The sequence below is a fragment of the Salvelinus fontinalis genome, chromosome 24, assembly GCF_029448725.1.
Source record: "Salvelinus fontinalis isolate EN_2023a chromosome 24, ASM2944872v1, whole genome shotgun sequence".
NCBI lineage: Eukaryota > Metazoa > Chordata > Actinopteri > Salmoniformes > Salmonidae > Salvelinus > Salvelinus fontinalis.
The window spans coordinates 15,972,505-15,990,881 of record NC_074688.1 but is presented as its reverse complement, the minus strand read 5'-3'; the positions used below and the strand labels follow the sequence as shown (position 1 = coordinate 15,990,881).

General features: G+C 45.4%; 1 protein-coding gene across 4 annotated transcripts in view; it reads left to right on the top strand.

The window, feature by feature from the left end:
* Positions 1-18,377, top strand: part of LOC129822017 (numb-like protein) — a 69,328-nt gene that overhangs the window by 14,195 nt on the left and 36,756 nt on the right. The window contains exons 1-2 of one of the 4 annotated variants that reach the window (XM_055879851.1): positions 11,863-12,389; positions 12,600-12,646. The exons of 2 other annotated variants lie outside the window; for them this stretch is intronic. In XM_055879851.1, the coding sequence (XP_055735826.1) occupies positions 12,606-12,646 (41 nt within the window). In that variant the 5' untranslated portion in view covers positions 11,863-12,389; positions 12,600-12,605. Of the gene's footprint in view, positions 1-6,748; positions 6,872-11,862; positions 12,390-12,599; positions 12,647-18,377 lie in introns of those variants that run through there. One more of the 4 variants, XM_055879854.1, reaches the window with a different exon arrangement.

The following is an 18,377-nucleotide window of genomic DNA, read 5'->3' as shown; positions in this document are numbered from 1 at the left end:
GGAGACAGAGTCACAGAGACATGCTGACTTAAAAGCTTATCGATCTCTCAGAGCTAGCCTGACTCCACTCTCTCCAACTCCACTGTCTGATCTCCCAGTGGGTCACTACAACAGACTGCCCACCCGTCCAGGGTGAAAGCATTCCTGGCTGCCTCGCATCGCATGTGTGGGTTCACTTGGGGCCAAGGGACACAGGCGAAGAGGGACCTGGCTTTATGGTATTTTTTGGCACGTGGGGGTGATTGTATGGGGCTCACTCAGCCTCCTTTGTGTCCCCCTCCTGTCTGGTCCCGTACCCCACCTCCGCCCCCCACCACCCGGCAGCTGTCCCCCTTCCATTAACATGACAAAGTGGCGTGGTTCTGTTCCCCACCAGGGACGCTGCTAGCTGTCATGGTGGGGCCATTTGGGCCAGCCCAGCCCTGCTGTGGGCCATCTGTGTTTGGCCTCTACTCTTACTCTCTACTCTCCTACTGTGAGTCACTCAGAGCAGGGCAGGGTGTGACAGACAGTCAGACCACTGCGGCCTCCTAGAATACCATGAGGTAATTCACATTACACCCAATCAGAGCGCGACAAAGTTAAACATGACATTGTCACTCCAACTACAGCCTTAGAGGGGCGGTGTAAGAATGTGAGTGTCGTTTTTAAACCAGAGCCGCATGAGGTAATGGTATGGCCCAGACAGACACAGAGATACCCAGTCACCACTGCCTCTCCATCTTTCTACATTGAAGAGGGGCGTGTGGACGAGAAAGGTGGGGATGAGATGGGGAGGGATAGGGAGGGACAGGAAGTCAGTCAAGTGATGTCATGCGTGAAACCTGTTGAGGAAGAAAGTGGAGGTTGTAGGAACTTGTCTTTTGGTAGCACTTTGTTTTCTTCTCACAAGTCTCTTGCGGTCAGTTAACTGCTTTAGGGGATGTTGTGAAATATATGTTCTGGATGTTTCCATACTGAATGTGATGCATAGGAAATATCCTGGGGCTTGAAAGCCTCACACCTTCCTCTCTGCTGAAATAGAATGTTGTCATATATTTCTACACTGTTATTGATATGTACTCTTATTTCCCAGCACCGTGTAGCAGTTAGTTCATCCCGTGACTAACTCGTATGCATCCCTAGTGATCTCACTATGTGCCTCTAGGACGGTTCAGCCTATCATATCCCAGGATTAGATTCACACACCCTCAGTAATACACCCGTTGCTTGACCCTGCGATGTTATTTCTCAGTCCTGGATGTAAATGAGGTTCTCGGCCGGCAGTGGAAATCTTTAATTAAAAGTGAACGCTGTTCTCTGAGGAGACCCTAATCATAGAAAAAGGAGTACTAGGATTACTTCACTGATATTTTCCCTGACCCGGTCTGTAATACCAACTTGCCCCGTAGCACTCACATATATAGCCATTAAATGCTTTGAAAGGCTGGTATTGGCTCACATCAACACCATCATCTCAGACAGCCTGGACCCACTCCAACTCTCATACTGCCCCAACAGATGACACAATCGCTATTGCGCTCCACACGGCCCTCACCCACCTGGACAAGAGGAACACCTATGTAAGAATGGTGTTCATTGACTACAGCTCAGGCATTCAACACCATAGTCCCCTCAAAGCTCATCACCAAGCTCAGGACCCTGGAACTGAACACCTCCCTGTAACGGTTTTATTCCATAGGTGAAGGAGAGGACCAAAATGCAGCGCGGCTAGTGTTCAACATGTTTAATTAGACGAATAAACGGTAACACTAATACAAGTAACAAAATAACAAATGTGAAAACCGAGACAGCCCTATCTGGTGCAGACAAAACACAGAGACAGGAAACAATCACCCACAAAATCCCAACACAAAACAAGCCTCCTATATATGATTCTCAATCAGGGACAACGATTGACAGCTGCCTCTGATTGAGAACCATATTAGGCTGGACACAGAAACAGACAAACTAGACACACAACATAGAATTCCCACCCAGCTCACGTCCTGACCAACACTAAACAAGCAAAACACATAAGAACTCTGGTCAGGACGTTACACTCCCTCTGCAACTGGATCCTGGACATCCTGACAGACCGCCTCCTGGCGGTGAGGGTAGGCAACAACATATCCGCAACACTGACCCTCTACATGGGGGCCCCTCAGAGGTGTGTGCTTAGTCCCCTTCTGTACTCCCTGTTCACCCATGAATGCGTGGTCACGCAAGACTCCAACACATGTTTGATGACGACACGAAAGTGGTAGGACTGATCACTGATGACGATGAGACAGCCTATAGGTAGGAGGTCAGAGACCTGACAGTGTGGTGCCAGGACAACAACCTCTCCTTCAACGTCAGCAAGACAAATAAGCTGATCGTGGTTTACAGGAAACGGAGGGACAAGCACATCCCCATCCACATCCCCATCCACATCAATGGGGCTGCAGTGGAACGGGTTGAGAGCTTCAAGTTCCTCTGTGTCGACATCACTAAGGAATTAACATGGTTCACACACACTCACACAGTTGTGAAGAGGGCACAACAGCGCTTCTTCCGCTTCAGGAGGCTGAAAAGCTTTGGCATGGGGACTTAGATCCTCAAAATTCTTCACCATTGCTGCACCTTAGAGGGCATCTTGACTGTCTGCATCCCCGCTTGGTACGGCAACTGCAAGGCCCTCAACTCTACAATGGGTGGTGAGCACATCCCTGTACATCACTGGGGCCGAGCTCGCTGCTATCCAGGACCTCTATACCAGGCGGTGTCAGAGGAAGGCCGCAAAAATTGTCAGACTCCAGTCTCCCAATCCATAGACTGTTCTCTCTGCTACCGCATGGCAAATAGTACCAGTGCACCAAGTCTGGAACCAACAGGACCCTGAACAGCCTCTATCCCCAAGCCATAAGACCGCTAAACAAGACTGCTAAATAGCTGATCAAATGGCTATCCGGACGACCTGCATTGACCTTTTTTGCACTAACTCTCTCTGCGCACACACTGGACTCTTACCGACACACTCACACATATTTACACTGACACCCCAACACACACACACACACACACACACACACACACACACACACACACACACACACACACACACACACACACACACACACACACACACACACACACACACACACACACACACACACACACACACACACACACAATATGCAAACATGCATACTGATGCAACGCACATACACACATACAGTGCCTTCGGAGGGTATTCAGACCCCTTGAATTTTTCAACATTTTGTTACTTTACAGCTTTATTCTAAAATATATATATTTTTCTCATTAATCTACACACCAGTAGTCCCCAAACTTTTTATAGTCCCGTACCCCTTCATACATTCAACCTCCAGCTGTGTACTCCCTCTAGCACCAGGGTCAGCACACTCTCAAATGTTGTTTTTTGCCATCATTGTAAGCCTGCCACACACACACACACACTATACAATACATTTATTAAACATAAGAATGAGTGTGAGTTTTTGTCACAACCCGGTTCATGGGAAGTGACAAAGAGCTCTTATAGGTCCACCACAGGTTAATGAGAAGGGTGTGCTTGAAAGGATGCACATAACTCTGCAATGTTGGGTTGTATTGGAGAGTCTCAGTCTTAAATCATTTTCCACACACAGTCTGTGCCTGTATTTAGTTTTCATGCTAGTGAAGGCCGAGAATTCACTCTCACATAGGTACGTGGTTGCAAAGGGCATCAGTGTCTTAACAGCGCGATTTGCCAAGGCAGGATACTCTGAGCGCAGCCCTATCCAGAAATATGGCAGTGACTTCTGATTAAATTCAATTTTCTCAGAACCGCTTGTTGAAATTTCGATGAGGCTCTCTTGTTGAGATATCGGTAAGTGGACTGGAGGCAGGGCATGAAAGGTATAATGAATCCATTTGTTTGTGTCGTCTGTTTCGGGAAAGTACCTGCATTATTGCGCACCCAGCTCACTCAGGTGCTTCGCTATATCACATTTGACATTGTCCGTAAACTGGAGTTCATTTGCACACAAAAAAATCATACAATGATGGAAAGACCTGTGTGTTGTCCTTAATGCAGACAGAAAAGAGCTCCAACTTCTTAATCATAGCCTCAATTTTGTTCCGCACATTAAATAAAGTTGCAGAGAGTACCTGTAATCCTAGATTCAGATCATTCAGGCGAGAAAAAACATCACCCAGGTAGGCCAGTCGTGTGAGAAACTTATCATCATGCAAGCGGTCAGACAAGTGAAAATGATGGTCAGTAAAGAAAACTTTAAGCTCTTCTCTCAATTAAAAAAAAAGTTTCAATACTTTGCCCCTTGATAACCAGTGCACTTCTGTATGTTGTAAAAGTGTTACATGGTCGCTACCCATATCATTGCATAATGCAGAAAATTGCTGAGAGTTCAGGGGCCTTGCTTTAACAAAGTTAAGCATTTTCATTGTAGTGTACAAAACATATTTTAAGCTGTCAGGCATTCCCTTGGCAGCAAGAGCTTCTCGGTGGATGCTGCAGGGTACCCAAGTGGCATCGGGAGCAACTGCTTGCACGCGCGTTACCACTCCACTATGTCTCCCTGTCATGGCTTTTTGCGCCTTCAGTACAGATACCAACACATCTTGACCACCAAAGTCCATTTGATGTCACAAAGCTGTCCAGTACTTTAAAAATATCCTCTCATGTTGTCCTAGTTTCCAGTGGTTTGCAGAAGAGGAAGTCTTCCTTAATTGACCCCCCATAAACGTAACGGACATATACCAGGAGCTGTGCCAGGCCCGCCACGTCTGTTGACTCATCCAGCTGTAACGCATATAATTCACTGGCTTGTATGGAAAGCAGGTATTGTTTCAAAACATCTCCTGCCATGTCACTGATGCATCGTGAAACAGTGTTGTTTGATGAAGGCATTGTCCCAGCCATATCCACGGCAGCAGGAAGAATTAAGTCCTCCACAATAGTATGGGGCTTGCCTGTCCTAGCCACTCAGTAGCTCACCATATAAGAGGTTCTAGCCCCTTCTTATTAATGGTATCTGTTGCTTTTATACATGTCTTACTACTCGAAAGTCGTCTTTATTCTCGCTCAGAAAACTCCTGTGGCTTATTTTTCAAATTGTCACGTTTTGTTTGTAAATGTCTGCGCAAGAGTGAAGGTTTCCCGCGAGAGAGTAATGATTCATGTGATTGGATATACAATTATTTGTCTAGGCTACCTGTATTTGCCATTGTGTTGTTATTTCGCTGAGCACTAGATGGTTTAATTGTATTTTTGGCAGTGAAATGAGGCGTACCCCCGACGGCATTGCCCCTACCCCAGTTTGGGAATAGCTGCTACACACAATACCCCATAATGACAAAGAAAACGGGTTTTTAGAAATGTTTGCAAATGTGTGTGTTTGGCTGTGTGTGGGAGGGAAAGGGTTTTCAGCATCCTATTACTTTGTCTCTCAGTCCCTGTTTCTGTTTTTCTCATTCCCCTCTCTCTCTCTCTCCCTCTCTCTCTCTCTCTCTCGGCTCTGATCCCGCTCAGGAATAGGTCTTGTTGCTGTAAACACTGGCACATTTCCTCTTCAGCACAAGGTTGTGCTTGCGTTCTGTTTTTTTCCCTCTCATCTCATCTCAAGTGTAAGCAGCGCCAACTTCATCAGAGAGGAGTAAAGTCCCAGAAGGCTGAGGGAATTAGGGGACGAGAGAGAGAGAGCGAGAGAGATAGAGATAGAGAATCACACACTGCATGACTAGGAAAAACACAGGAGGACGAGGGCAGGAAGCCTAAAGATAATCGAGTAGAAAGGTGTACAGGAGACACGTTGGGACTGAAAGAGGCGACAGATAGGGCGGTACTCTGTTACTACGACAAGCAATCAGAGGGTAGCCAAACACTCCAGTCCTCAGGTGCTGAAAACAGGCCTGACAGAGAACTCAACGTAGGCTGAGGGCTCCCCTCCATGGCTATTACTCTGAAAACTGTACCATGGTCAGTATTACAGCCGTCTGCAATGACCTGCCTTGTGGACACAATTAGAGGTTGAGTGGCCCACGTGTAATAGCTATAGTGTGTGTGTGCGTGCGTGCGTGCGTGCGTGTGTGTGTGCGTGTGTGTGTGTGTGTGTGTGTGTGTGTGTGTGTGTGTGTGTGTGTGTGTGTGTGTGTGTGTGTGTGTGTGTGTGTGTGTGTGTGTGTGTGTGTGTGTGTGTGTGCGCGCGCAGAGCACTGGTGTTGCATATCAGGTCTCAGGCTCACTGCTGCCCCTTTGTTAGCCCACCAGACATGTGACCCAATTCAGTCTGCCTGCTCCCTCTACACACACACACACATACACACACACACACACACACACACACACACACACACACACACACACACACACACACACACACACACACACACACACACACACACACACACACACACAAACACACACACCCTGGAGAGAGGAAAGCCATCGATCCTCTCTCTCTCAGGCAATTTACAGGCGAGAGCCACAGTTTATTTACCAGACAGTAAAAAAGAGAGGCTGGAGCATTTCCTTCATGGTTGGTAGGTGCCGTTAAATAGGCTGCATTCTGAATGTTTTGGGATGCCGCAAGGAGGTACACACACATACTCACACATTTCTCTATCCTCCATAGTTTTTTTTACCAGATTGGTGACAATGTGTCTTTGTAGTGGGGAACAGAACAGGCTTTTGGTTGTAAAGGGAGAGAGAGCGGGAGAGAGAGGGAGAGGGAGAGGGAGAGAGAGCGATAGGCATTGAACAGAGCCACACATCGATCCCAGTGCTTTTTAGATGAGTGTCTGGACTTGGCTCTGGCCAGCACTGGACCGGACAGTGGGGCTGTGTCCCGAAGCTCAGAAGATGATTGGACAGGAAGAGAGTCACGAGGTATTTACTTCTGTGGGCTTAGCTGATTGGTATCTGATTTGCGACAATCGTTAGGAATGTTGAGCTGTATCTCATACAGTGTGGCAAACAGGAATTTCAGATCAAACCATTCCCAGACAATTGATACACACACTTGACATGAGCCTGGTTGAAAGCACACTTACACTGGAGCTCATCCATGCACATAATGTTTGAATCATAGTAGCACAGCAATACAAGTCAACTGCAAACATAGTTACTTTCAAACTGGCCCAGTGTATCTTTAGTGTACTCTGTTCGTATACTCCTAACAGTAGAGTGCATTTGAGTATGGATGTACTTTGTGCACACACACACCTGCTGTTGAGGTTTGGGAAATGCCTGCGGCTTGTGGTATGTTTCAGGAAATGACATCATCCAGCAACAGTTGGTGCAGGTTTCTAATTTCCATCCCAAACCCATGGAAATAGTCTGTCTGTTTGGGCTTGCCATAATATTAGAAGAATCGTGTGCAATAAAGATGAATACAAAAAGAAAACACAGGGCTATATTGTTGTCATAGACTGTGTATAGAATGAGAACCAAAGTTTGTCTAAAATTTGGAAGGAGAGTAGGAAAAAGAGGATGATACAAGGAGGGGGAGAGTTGTGAGAAGAGATGAGGAATCGCTGACATGGATAGAAAAAGGGAAAGAGAGGAAAAGAGATGCCTATAGGGGAGAGAACAGGACAACTATGTACATACAATGAAAATAACTGACACAGAGTTTGAGAATGGAGAGATGAGATGAGCACTTTTGGAAAACTATATATATATGTGAGTCTGACTTGAATTTGTACAAGTGTCACGGTCTACCTTGAGAATATGTAAGTTGTTGAATTTGCAGCGAAGTTTCTGTCTAGCCTATATTGTGCCAGTATATGCTTGGGGGGTTTGCCTGTGTGCATAGATTATTTCAACGTGGAAATGTGGGTAATATTTGGTTGAGACATTGATCAATAAGATTTCAACCTTTATTCGCTCAGTTAAAAAGACAGCCAGAAGTTGGTAGAATTCCTAATGTGTTCTCTCTGTGCTTTCAACCATGAAAGCACAACCAAATTCCAATAGAAGAACAACGTGACACTTTTGGTTTAGTTGTCATCTAATTGTGTTATAACTTCGCTTTCAACCGTTTAAAAGCACAGCAAAGTACACATGGGAATACGGTGTCAGACATTTTGTATTTATGTAACAACAATGTGCTATGACTGTGCTTTATCTAATAGCACAAACCAAATGACCTGGATTGCAGTTGAGATGACACGAAAAGTGCCAAAGTGATCAACGCTGTTCAAGATTCTGTGCAGATTATTCTAGACATATTGTGAAGATCTCTACAGACCTGCGACCTTAGCATGATATCTTGAACCTGCACGCGTTCTAGGATTACATATGAAGACATTTATAGTTACATAACCTCAACATGTTGCCATAGATGTGTTTCTCATTTGAAGGTTAAGTAAATACTGTTCCATTAGTTTGTAATGATACTTCATGTATTGTAAAAGTGATATTGATTGTGTTTGGTTGTCAACGCAACGGAATATCAACATTTGAAGGAGATGTCTCTTTTGTGCCATTGAGTCTGGCTTTAATTCCATTTAACTTTAATTCTACAGATTAAAAATGGATATGCTGGATTCATGTCTCCATCTCAACCAAAAATCAAAGTGCATTTAAAGTTTGATTTGATATAGTCCTATTCTTTAACTTAGATGTTTGGTTGAGATGGAGACATGAATCCAACATATTCATTAACAATTGAAGATTACATTTGAAATCAATCAAAGCTTGAAACCCTAGGCCTGTATTGTCTATTTTTAGTTGAACCCTGGGTTAAATTGAAACAATAGCTGTTGATGACTCATCAATATTTAGGCCGATGTTGGATTTGCTGGTACATGACGTAGAAAAGATGGTTCCATTTCATTTGCTTTGTTAAATCTACCCTTTGGAATGCATTTGATAGCAACAGTGAATCTAGTTATAGTAAGAAATATTTTGCTAATCCTTCTCACGATAGCGCATTGCTATTAGTCAGTGACAAATATGGAAGTTAAGTAGGACTGGACTTGTTTAAAACCCTGGATGGGAGATCAAATGGACTGCTGTACATTAATCAATTCTCCAGTAGGAGGTGCTGCCCAGCTTATTATTATTTGTTTTGATAGTGGATATAATGTTGGAGATCTGACATTGTTTCAAAGGTACAAATTCAACATATTTTATAAAAGGTTTGTCTATGTTAAAAATTGGTTACCATGATAACATAATCCTGTGGTAAATATGACACCCTCAAAACAACAGTTGATGAATTGTTTTCAAATCCAATGCATTTCCCATGTAGATTCCACGTCACTATTTTTGACAAATGATGTTAGAACAACGTTGATTCAACAAGTTTGTGCAGAGTGGGATGTGTATTGTGGGTTTGCATGGTAGTGCATGTGAGTCTGTAATGTTTTTTTCACAAGCACAAATTATTTAGTATCGAGCGTTTGTACAGCACAGGGGGTTGGTGGCACCTTAATTGGGGAGGACGGGATCATGATAATGGATGGAGCGGACCACGTGGAATTGTATCAAATCATCAAACAGACATTATTATGAGCCGTCCTCCCGTCAGCAGCCTTGTACAGGTAGGCTATTTGATCGGAATTGTTTCGACTGTTCGTGAGTGTGTGTTCGCATGCGAGCGATTGCGCGTGCGTGTCTGTTCATGGACATGAAAGAATATGTCTACCACCTCAGGTCCTGTGCTTACTCTAGCATAGTTAAACATCAGTAAAACATTAGAGTTTACAAGTTGCGCCACCACACATAAACACGTAGCATTGAGGCCACTCAAAAGTGGAACATCAGATCACACACACACAGCTTGTTTTCGTGAATTTTTGGTGAGTAAAAATGTGTTTCCATTCAAAATCCTATTTTTCATAACCCTTAACCGAACCTTAACCCTAATCTAACCTCTAACGCTAAACCTAACTCTTAAACCTAACCCTAACCTTAAACCCAAACCCTAAACCTTTCAAATTTGTATTGTTTTCCATTGTGGTCTTGATAATGTAGGAAAACATGTACACACACACACACACACACACACACACACACACACACACACACACACACACACACACACACACACACACACACACACACACACACACACACACACACACACACACACACACACCAAGCCAGCTCTACTGGTGGGCCCTCATTTGGGTCATGAGAAATTCAATTAACATCACCGAGCAATCAATGTTCACAGTGCCTAGGGCTCATTACACCACCCCACAACACCCCACACCACCACACACCACACCACCCCACAATACCCCACAAAACCCCACACCACCACACACCACCCCACCCCACCCCACAACACCACCACACACCACCTCACACCACCACACACCACCCCACACCACCACACAGCACACCACCCCTCACCACCCCACCCCACACCACTCCAGACCACCCCACACCACCCCACACCACCCCACACCACACCACCCCACACCACCACACCCCACACCACCACACAACACCCCACACCACCACACACCACCCCACACCACCACACACCACACCACCCCACCCCACCCCACCCCACACCACTCCAGACCACACCACCCCACACCACCCCACACCACCCCACACCACACCACCCCACCCCACACCACCCCACACCACCACACCCCACACCACCACACAACACCCCACACCACCACACACCACCCCACACCACCACACACCACACCACCCCTCACCACACCACCCCACCCCACCCCACACCACCCCACCCCACCCTACACCACCCCACCCCACACCACACCACACCACCCCAACACGCCACCCCACCCCACCCCACCCCACACCACCCCACCCCAGCCCACACCACACCACCCCACACCACACCACCCCACACCACCCCACCCCACACCACCCCACACCACACCACCCCACACCACCCCACCCCACACCACACCACCCCACACCACCCCAACACACCACCCCACCCCACACCACACCACACCACCCCACACCACACTACACCACACCCCACCAACCCACCCCACACCACGCCACCCCACCCCACCCCACACCACACTACACCAGGCTGCATGGCTATTTCTGTTGGGGTAAAACCTTTACTCCAGGGGTAGACAACTAGATTCAGCCGCAAGATGATTTTTGTCAGAACATAATTATAATATTTTTTACACTGCAAATTGACCACAACTAAGCCCAAAAATAGATTTATTTGAAAATAAGAATCATTATATACCTTGATTACATTGAGACACGATCACATATGTCTCTTTTTTATAATATAATATATATTTTAAATTATCACTCACAGACCGGTTTTGGCCCGCGGGCCGCCGGTTGCCTGCTCTTGTCTTCTCCATGATCCCGTGGGAAAACAGAACAACAACACAGTTGGAAAACCATAAAGATCCTGTATTCTAAATCCTAATTTAAATGCAATCCACAGGGGACGATTACTCATAGTTTCGTTTAGGTGTGCACTCTAGTTAGCTCAATAGCAAGATAATGACTATATTCTAATTCTATGTGTAATCAACAGCAAGAACAGGGCTCTGGTGAGTGGTGAACAGCAGAGCTAGTGTTACCATGGGAATGATTAGGGTGTGATGGTGATGTTAAAACACTGGTTGATTAAATTCTTTGGAAGCCATTTTTGTTATGTAAGGAGGAATCTGAGCAGTATGTGTTCCCATCCAGCCTGTGAGGTCATTGTGTTCAATAACTATACCATTAATAGGCTTATGGGAGAGCTCAGCCCATCTCTGTACGCTTTGCCTACAGTGAGTTATCAAGCTAATCTCTCTATATTACACAACACAGATGGACACACCTTCTTTCTAGCTGTCTCCCATTTTGTGAAGCTATCTCTCTTTCTTTGTCCTCCTCTCACACACTGTCTATTTTTATAGGTCTAGCTATCTCTCCCTCCCTCTTTCTCTCCCTTCATCTCTCCAGCTGAGAGTGTACAAAAGCTGAGAGCGAGAGTTGCTTCCTTGTCTTTGGAGCAGTATAGTGCTTAGTGAATGAGTGGCTCCCAGGCAGAGGTGAACGTGTGACCAGGCAGGCTGCAGGCACAGAAAAACCCCCTCCATCCCAGACCCCTGCCTACAGCCTTCAGCCTCACTGGCTATCACAGATGGACGGATGAAACTGTGTCACCGCTAGCCTAATCACCTCTCCGCTCCTCCCCCCTCTCACTCTTTCCTCTCTCATCCTCTCTCATTCTCATCCTCTCTGTGTCTCTCTGTCTGTCCTCTTCATCCTCCCATCCTCTTGGACAGGTTTTGGAGAGGCTGAAGATGAACCGTCCCTCTCACAGGCAATTCAGACAGGAGTGTGTGTGTGTTAGAGACACGCGCACACATTACACACACACAGCGACAGGGGTCTGTGTGAATGCGTCGGTTGCCTTCTCTCCAAGTTAATCTCTTAAGAAGAGGTGTGGTTCTCTCTCTCTCGCTCTCTCTCTCTGATCCCCAAGCAGATTTTCATCGCATGTTCTGTTAGTTTAATTCTCCTCCGCTGCTGCTGCCGCCACTGCGAGTCTCAGGGCGTTCTCTTTTTCGCATTTTTGAACACCCATCATCATCATCATCATCTCTCCACTTCTTCTTCTACTGCTCTCTGCCTCTTCTTCTGCTTTCACTAGTCTGAGATGAGTTTGAGCGCTGAGATGGGGGAGGCCATCGAGCTAAGGTGAGTGTTTGTGGCTGGTGGGATTGGGGGGGGTTACAGTAGGATAGGCTGATGTGTTGCAGTAGCTGTGAACACAGGTCAATAGCCTAGCTCTAGCGTGTCTGTAGTTAGCGATAGCATTAGCCTCGGTTATTATTGGCCATAGCCATTTCAGCAGCTGTCAAAACTGACGGGGCGTCTACTAGCTTATTCCGAGAGCTCATAGTCTTAGCAGCTCTATTAGCCCCCGCACCCATATGGAGCAGATTAGAGTCTCAATTGATATCACAAAAGACCTAATATTTGTTTATGTGCCGCGTGTGCGACATTAAATGTTAAGGGATGTTTTCGTAGCAGAAAAGGATGAATCTTAGTCATCTTACCACCACAGAAGTAGAAGAAGAAGTAGCAGTAAAAGCCAAGTTAAGCAGACACAGGAGAAAAGTGGGACTGTTTTTCTCTTTTTGTTTGAGTGATTGGCAATGCAACACTTCTCTTATGTTGAGAAAAGGGAAATGTTTTTCACACATTATTTCCTGCAGTGTGTGTTTGAGAATTGCGAGATGTGAGTGCTGTCTGCACACTTGCTCTTGTCTGAATGACTCCTTGTGGATTAGAGAGCCTGTGGCTGACATCTAGCCTGGGTCTAGCCTGGGTCTAGCCTGGGCAGATAAGAGCATGTGAGAGGTCTTCACATGGCTGCCGTGTTTTTACATTAGTCCTGCTGTTTAGGGAGCCCCTACAAACACCCTGGACCAGCTGGACCGCCCACTGCAGCCATGCCCGCTCTCTCTCTCTCTCTGCCCGGCTCCAAGGGCACAGGGGGATTTAGGTGTTTTTGTTGTTAATCTCCATATCTTGGAGCACACACACAGGCGTGTGTATCTCATCTTCACTTAGAGGCCCTTGGCTAAGAGCTTAGCCTGTGTTTGTGAAGAAAGGGAGGGACAGAGGAAAGAGGAGTGTGACTAAGCTATGAGGACACAGCTGTGTGTTTGGGAGGGACATTACATTTATCTTTATTTAACTAGTCAAGTCAGTTAAGAACAAATTCTTATTTACAATGACGGCTTAGGAACAGTGGATTAACTGCCTTGTTCAGGGGTAGAACGACAGATTTTTACCTTGTCAGCTCAGGGATTCAATCTAGCAACCTTTCGGTTACTGTTCCAACGCTCTAACCACTAGGCTACCTGCCCCCCCTAACATTGGGAAGAGGGAGGGACATCAGACAATCTTGTTGTAGGATTTACTCCCACACAGATGATATGTCAAAATGTTCTGATTTTGTAGCAGGTCTATGAGATGAGAAAAGGTGACATGGCACATAGGCTCTACTTGCACCATATGGCTCTGTGTCCCTGGCATAGAACGTCTTACCTTCACATCGCAAACATATAGCGTATTACCGTTACCCTTTAGCTTGTTATTCCCAAGCCTCAATGCTCCCTAACAGGCCTCACTGTGGTTGTATCCCAAATCAGCACCCTATTCCCTATGTTAGTGGTTCTCAATCGTGGTCCCGGGGACCCAAAGAGGTGCACATTTTTGTTTTTGCCCTAGCACTACACAGTTGATTCAAATCATCAACTCATACAAAGGCTTTGATGTGTAGTGTAGTGTAGTGTAGTGCTGTGTAGTAGTGCTGTGTAGTGCTAGGGCAAAAACTAAAATGTGCACCCATTTTGGTCCCCAGAACCAGGATTGAGAACCAGTGCCCTATGTAGTGCACTACTTGGGACCTGGTCAAAAGTAGTGCACTACACAGGGAATAGGGTGGCATTTGGGACATGTCCATGTGTCTCTCTCATGGTTCATATCCGAAAGGCAGAGACAATACTGGATCATTGTTGGTCTCAAGTTGCTCCTGTCCTGTTTGATATTGATGTCCTTGATGATTCATCATTTTGAGATCACTTGGCAGAGATGCAGGTTGGGAAAGCGGGTTGATTTGTTGCCAGAAAATGAAATGACAGTGCTTAGAAACTGCTGCTGTATCTTTACTGTAAACACATGACACTCCTTAGACACTGCTGCTCTATTTTTACTTTAAACACATGACATTCCTTAGACACTGCTGCTGTATCGTTACTGTAAATACATGACACTCCTTAGACACTGCTGCTGTATCGTTACTGTAAATACATGACATTCCTTAGACAATGCTGCTGTATCGTTACTGTAAATACATGACACTCCATAGACACTGCTGCTGTATATTTACTGTAAATACATGACACTCCTTAGACACTGCTGCTGTATCGTTACTGTAAATACATGACATTCCTTAGACAATGCTGCTGTATATTTACTGTAAATACATGACACTCCATAGACACTGCTGCTGTATCTTTACTGTAAATACATGACACTCCTTAGACACTGCTGCTGTATCGTTACTGTAAATACATGACATTCCTTAGACAATGCTGCTGTATATTTACTGTAAATACATGACACTCCATAGACACTGCTGCTGTATCTTTACTGTAAATACATGACACTCCTTAGACAATGCTGCTGTATATTTACTGTAAATACATGACACTCCATAGACACTGCTGCTGTATCTTTACTGTAAATACACGACACTCCTTAGACACTGCTGTTGTATTTTTACTGTAAATACATGACACTCCTTAGACAATGCTGCTGTATCTGTACTGCAAATGCATTCTGATAGATGCTTTGATAAATTTGGTTGGCACTACATAGTAATGACTGTAATAGGAAGTCAATTTGCTCTCTCCTAGTTAGCAGTATGTATGCTTGGTAGTACTGGTCTGGGTGAATGTATGTTTGAGGACTGGAAAGTCACTGCTATGGAAGCACTATGGAAATTCCAACTCGGCCTTGGCAGTTGGCACACTCACTCGACCCCTTCTTCGATGATGTGTATATATAATGGAAACAGAGAGCAGAAGATCCCACGCACGCACGCACACATGTCCACCCACACACACACACACACACGCGCACGCACGCGCACACACACACACACACGCACACACGCACACACGCGCACACGCGCACACACACGCACACACACACACACACACACACACTGAAGCTCGACCCCCATCCACATACACATGCAGACGGTTATTTTGTCCTGTAGCCTTTATATGCTGACCAGACTGCACACGTTGATTTTGTCCACCCACACCGGATGCGATCACGACACGCAGGTTGAAATATCAAAACAAACTCTGAACCAATTATATTCATTTGGGGACAGGTCAAAAAGCATGAAACATTTATGGCAATTTTACCTGAAATGCACAAGGTCCTCTACTCCGACAATTAATCCACAGATAAAACGGTAAACCGAATTCGTGTCTAGTCATCTCTCCTCCTTTCTTCAGGCTTCTTCTTATTATTATTATTTTGGACTTAACATGGCGGTTGGCAAACAGCTTTAGGTGCATTACCGCAACCGACTGGAGTGTGGCCCTAAGTTCATCTTTCAATCCCACCGTGGGTATATACTCCTAAAAACCAATGAGGAGATAGGAGAGGCAGAACTTGCAGCGCGTTAAGCGTCACAAATAGAACCAATTTCTATTTTAGAGACTGGCCACGCAGACACGTGCGAGCAGTGTGGGTGCAATGATTGAATAACACGTATGTGTACATTTATGTTTGCAACGTTCGCGCAGAATAGCAAGACATTGTTTACTGTGCCATACATTACAATAGGATTCAGGAAGAGCTCTGAGCTGTAAATGTTACTAATCTTCTGGAGAGAAAAATGCTGCCTCTGCAGAAAAAAGACAAATAGTGATAAGGCACATTTAATGCCTTTAAGCGTTATGACTTAATGCATTTAATATTTGTTTGTTTTTTTGCGCCCTCCCTCACACTAGCTGTTTGCTCTTGAAATGTGTCTCCACGGCCATAAATAATAAATAACGTGACAACTTTAAAGATATTCCCATGACTGCGTTGTTAGGCGTGTTCAGTACTAATATGCTGTTCTATTAGTGGGTTTGTGGAACTACTTGCAGAGAGCCCCACCACCTCACCTGTTGTCGTGGCGATGCACCCTATTCATTTACTTTATATGCTGAGGCATCCCAGAGACCAGCAGAGGAGTGTGAGTGACAGGCAATCAGAGACCAGGGCAGAGCATCACTCATTATACTAACTGACTAACTCTCTGACCAGCCTGTGGTTCAGTCTAATTGAGTTTGGGCCTTGGACCTTCTCAGCAGTGGTCTTCCCAGAAGCCCCTCGGCCTGTGGCTTCTTCTTCCTAATTGCATTAGGGCCACAGGAAGGACTGATGGAGTGTTTGTGTCGTTGCCTATTTAAAGCTAATTATGTCTGTTGCCATGCCGAGGTACATCAACTATCTGACCACAATAACAGATGCCCTGTGTGTTCTGACCCCCACACCCATCCGGGTCATCAGAGGTGTAAAGTAGTTAAGTAAAATTATTTTAAAGTACTACTTAAGGAGTTTTTTGTGGTATCTGTACTTTACTTTACTATTAATATTTTTGACAACTTTTACTTTTACTTCACTACTTTCCTAAAGAAAGTAATGTACTTTTTACTCCATAGATTTTCCCTGACACTCAAAAGTAGTCGTTACATTTTGCATGGCTAGCAGGACAGGAAAGTGGTCCAATTCAGGCACTTATCAAGAGAACATCCCTGGTCATCCCTACTGCCTCTTGATCTTGCGGACTCACTAAACACAAATGCTTAATTTGTAAATTATGTCTGAGTGTTGGAGTGTGCCCCTGGCTATCCGTACATTTAAAAAACAAGAAAATGGTGCCATCTTGATTGTTTAATATAGGGAATTTGAAATGATTTATACTTATATACATTTTAGCAATTACATTTACTTTTGATACTTAAGTATATTTAAAACCAAATAGTTTTAGACTTTTACTCAAGTAGTATTTTACTGGGTGACTTTCACTTTTACTTGAGTCATTTTCTATTAAGGTATCTTTACTTTTACTCAAGTATGACAATTGGGTCATACTTTTTCCACTGTGGGTCATCCGGGTCACCGCTGTCTGGAAATGTGGGTGGGGGGGTGGGGGGGGTAAGATTGTGTGTGTGTGTGTGTGTGTGTGTGTGTGTGTGTGTGTCTGTGTGTCTGTGTGTGTCTGTGTGTGTGTAGAGAGCAGATGTGTGTGTGTGTATGTGTGTGTGTGTGCGTGTGTGCGCACGCGCGCCGCGTGTGATGTGTTTGTGTTGTGTCAGAGGTTATGTATCAGTATAATCTACCTTACATCAGAGTCCACAGTCCTGGCTGTCACCCACACTGCCATCACAGCCTACACAAGGCATACATGGTCCACGTTACTGTGTTGGAGGGTGATTGTATTACGGCATGGCCTAAGTGACATGAATATAGATGTGGAATGACAGAGAGTGTCTGCTGGATGAACTATGAGAGGGAATGGGGAGAGAGACGGGGAAAGAGAGAGAGACAGGGAAAGAGAGAGAGACAGGGAAGGAGAGAGAGACAGGGATGGAGAGAGAGACAGGGAAAGAGAGAGAGACAGGAATGGAGAGAGAGACAGGAATGGAGAGAGAGACAGGGATGGAGAGAGAGACAGGGATGGAGAGAGACAGGGATGGAGAGAGAGACAGGGATGGAGAGAGAGACAGGGATCGAGAGAGAGACAGGGATCGAGAGAGAGACAGGGAAAGAGAGAGTCAGGGAAAGAGAGAGTCAGGGAAAGAGAGAGTCAGGGAAAGAGAGAGTCAGGGAAAGAGAGAGACAGGGA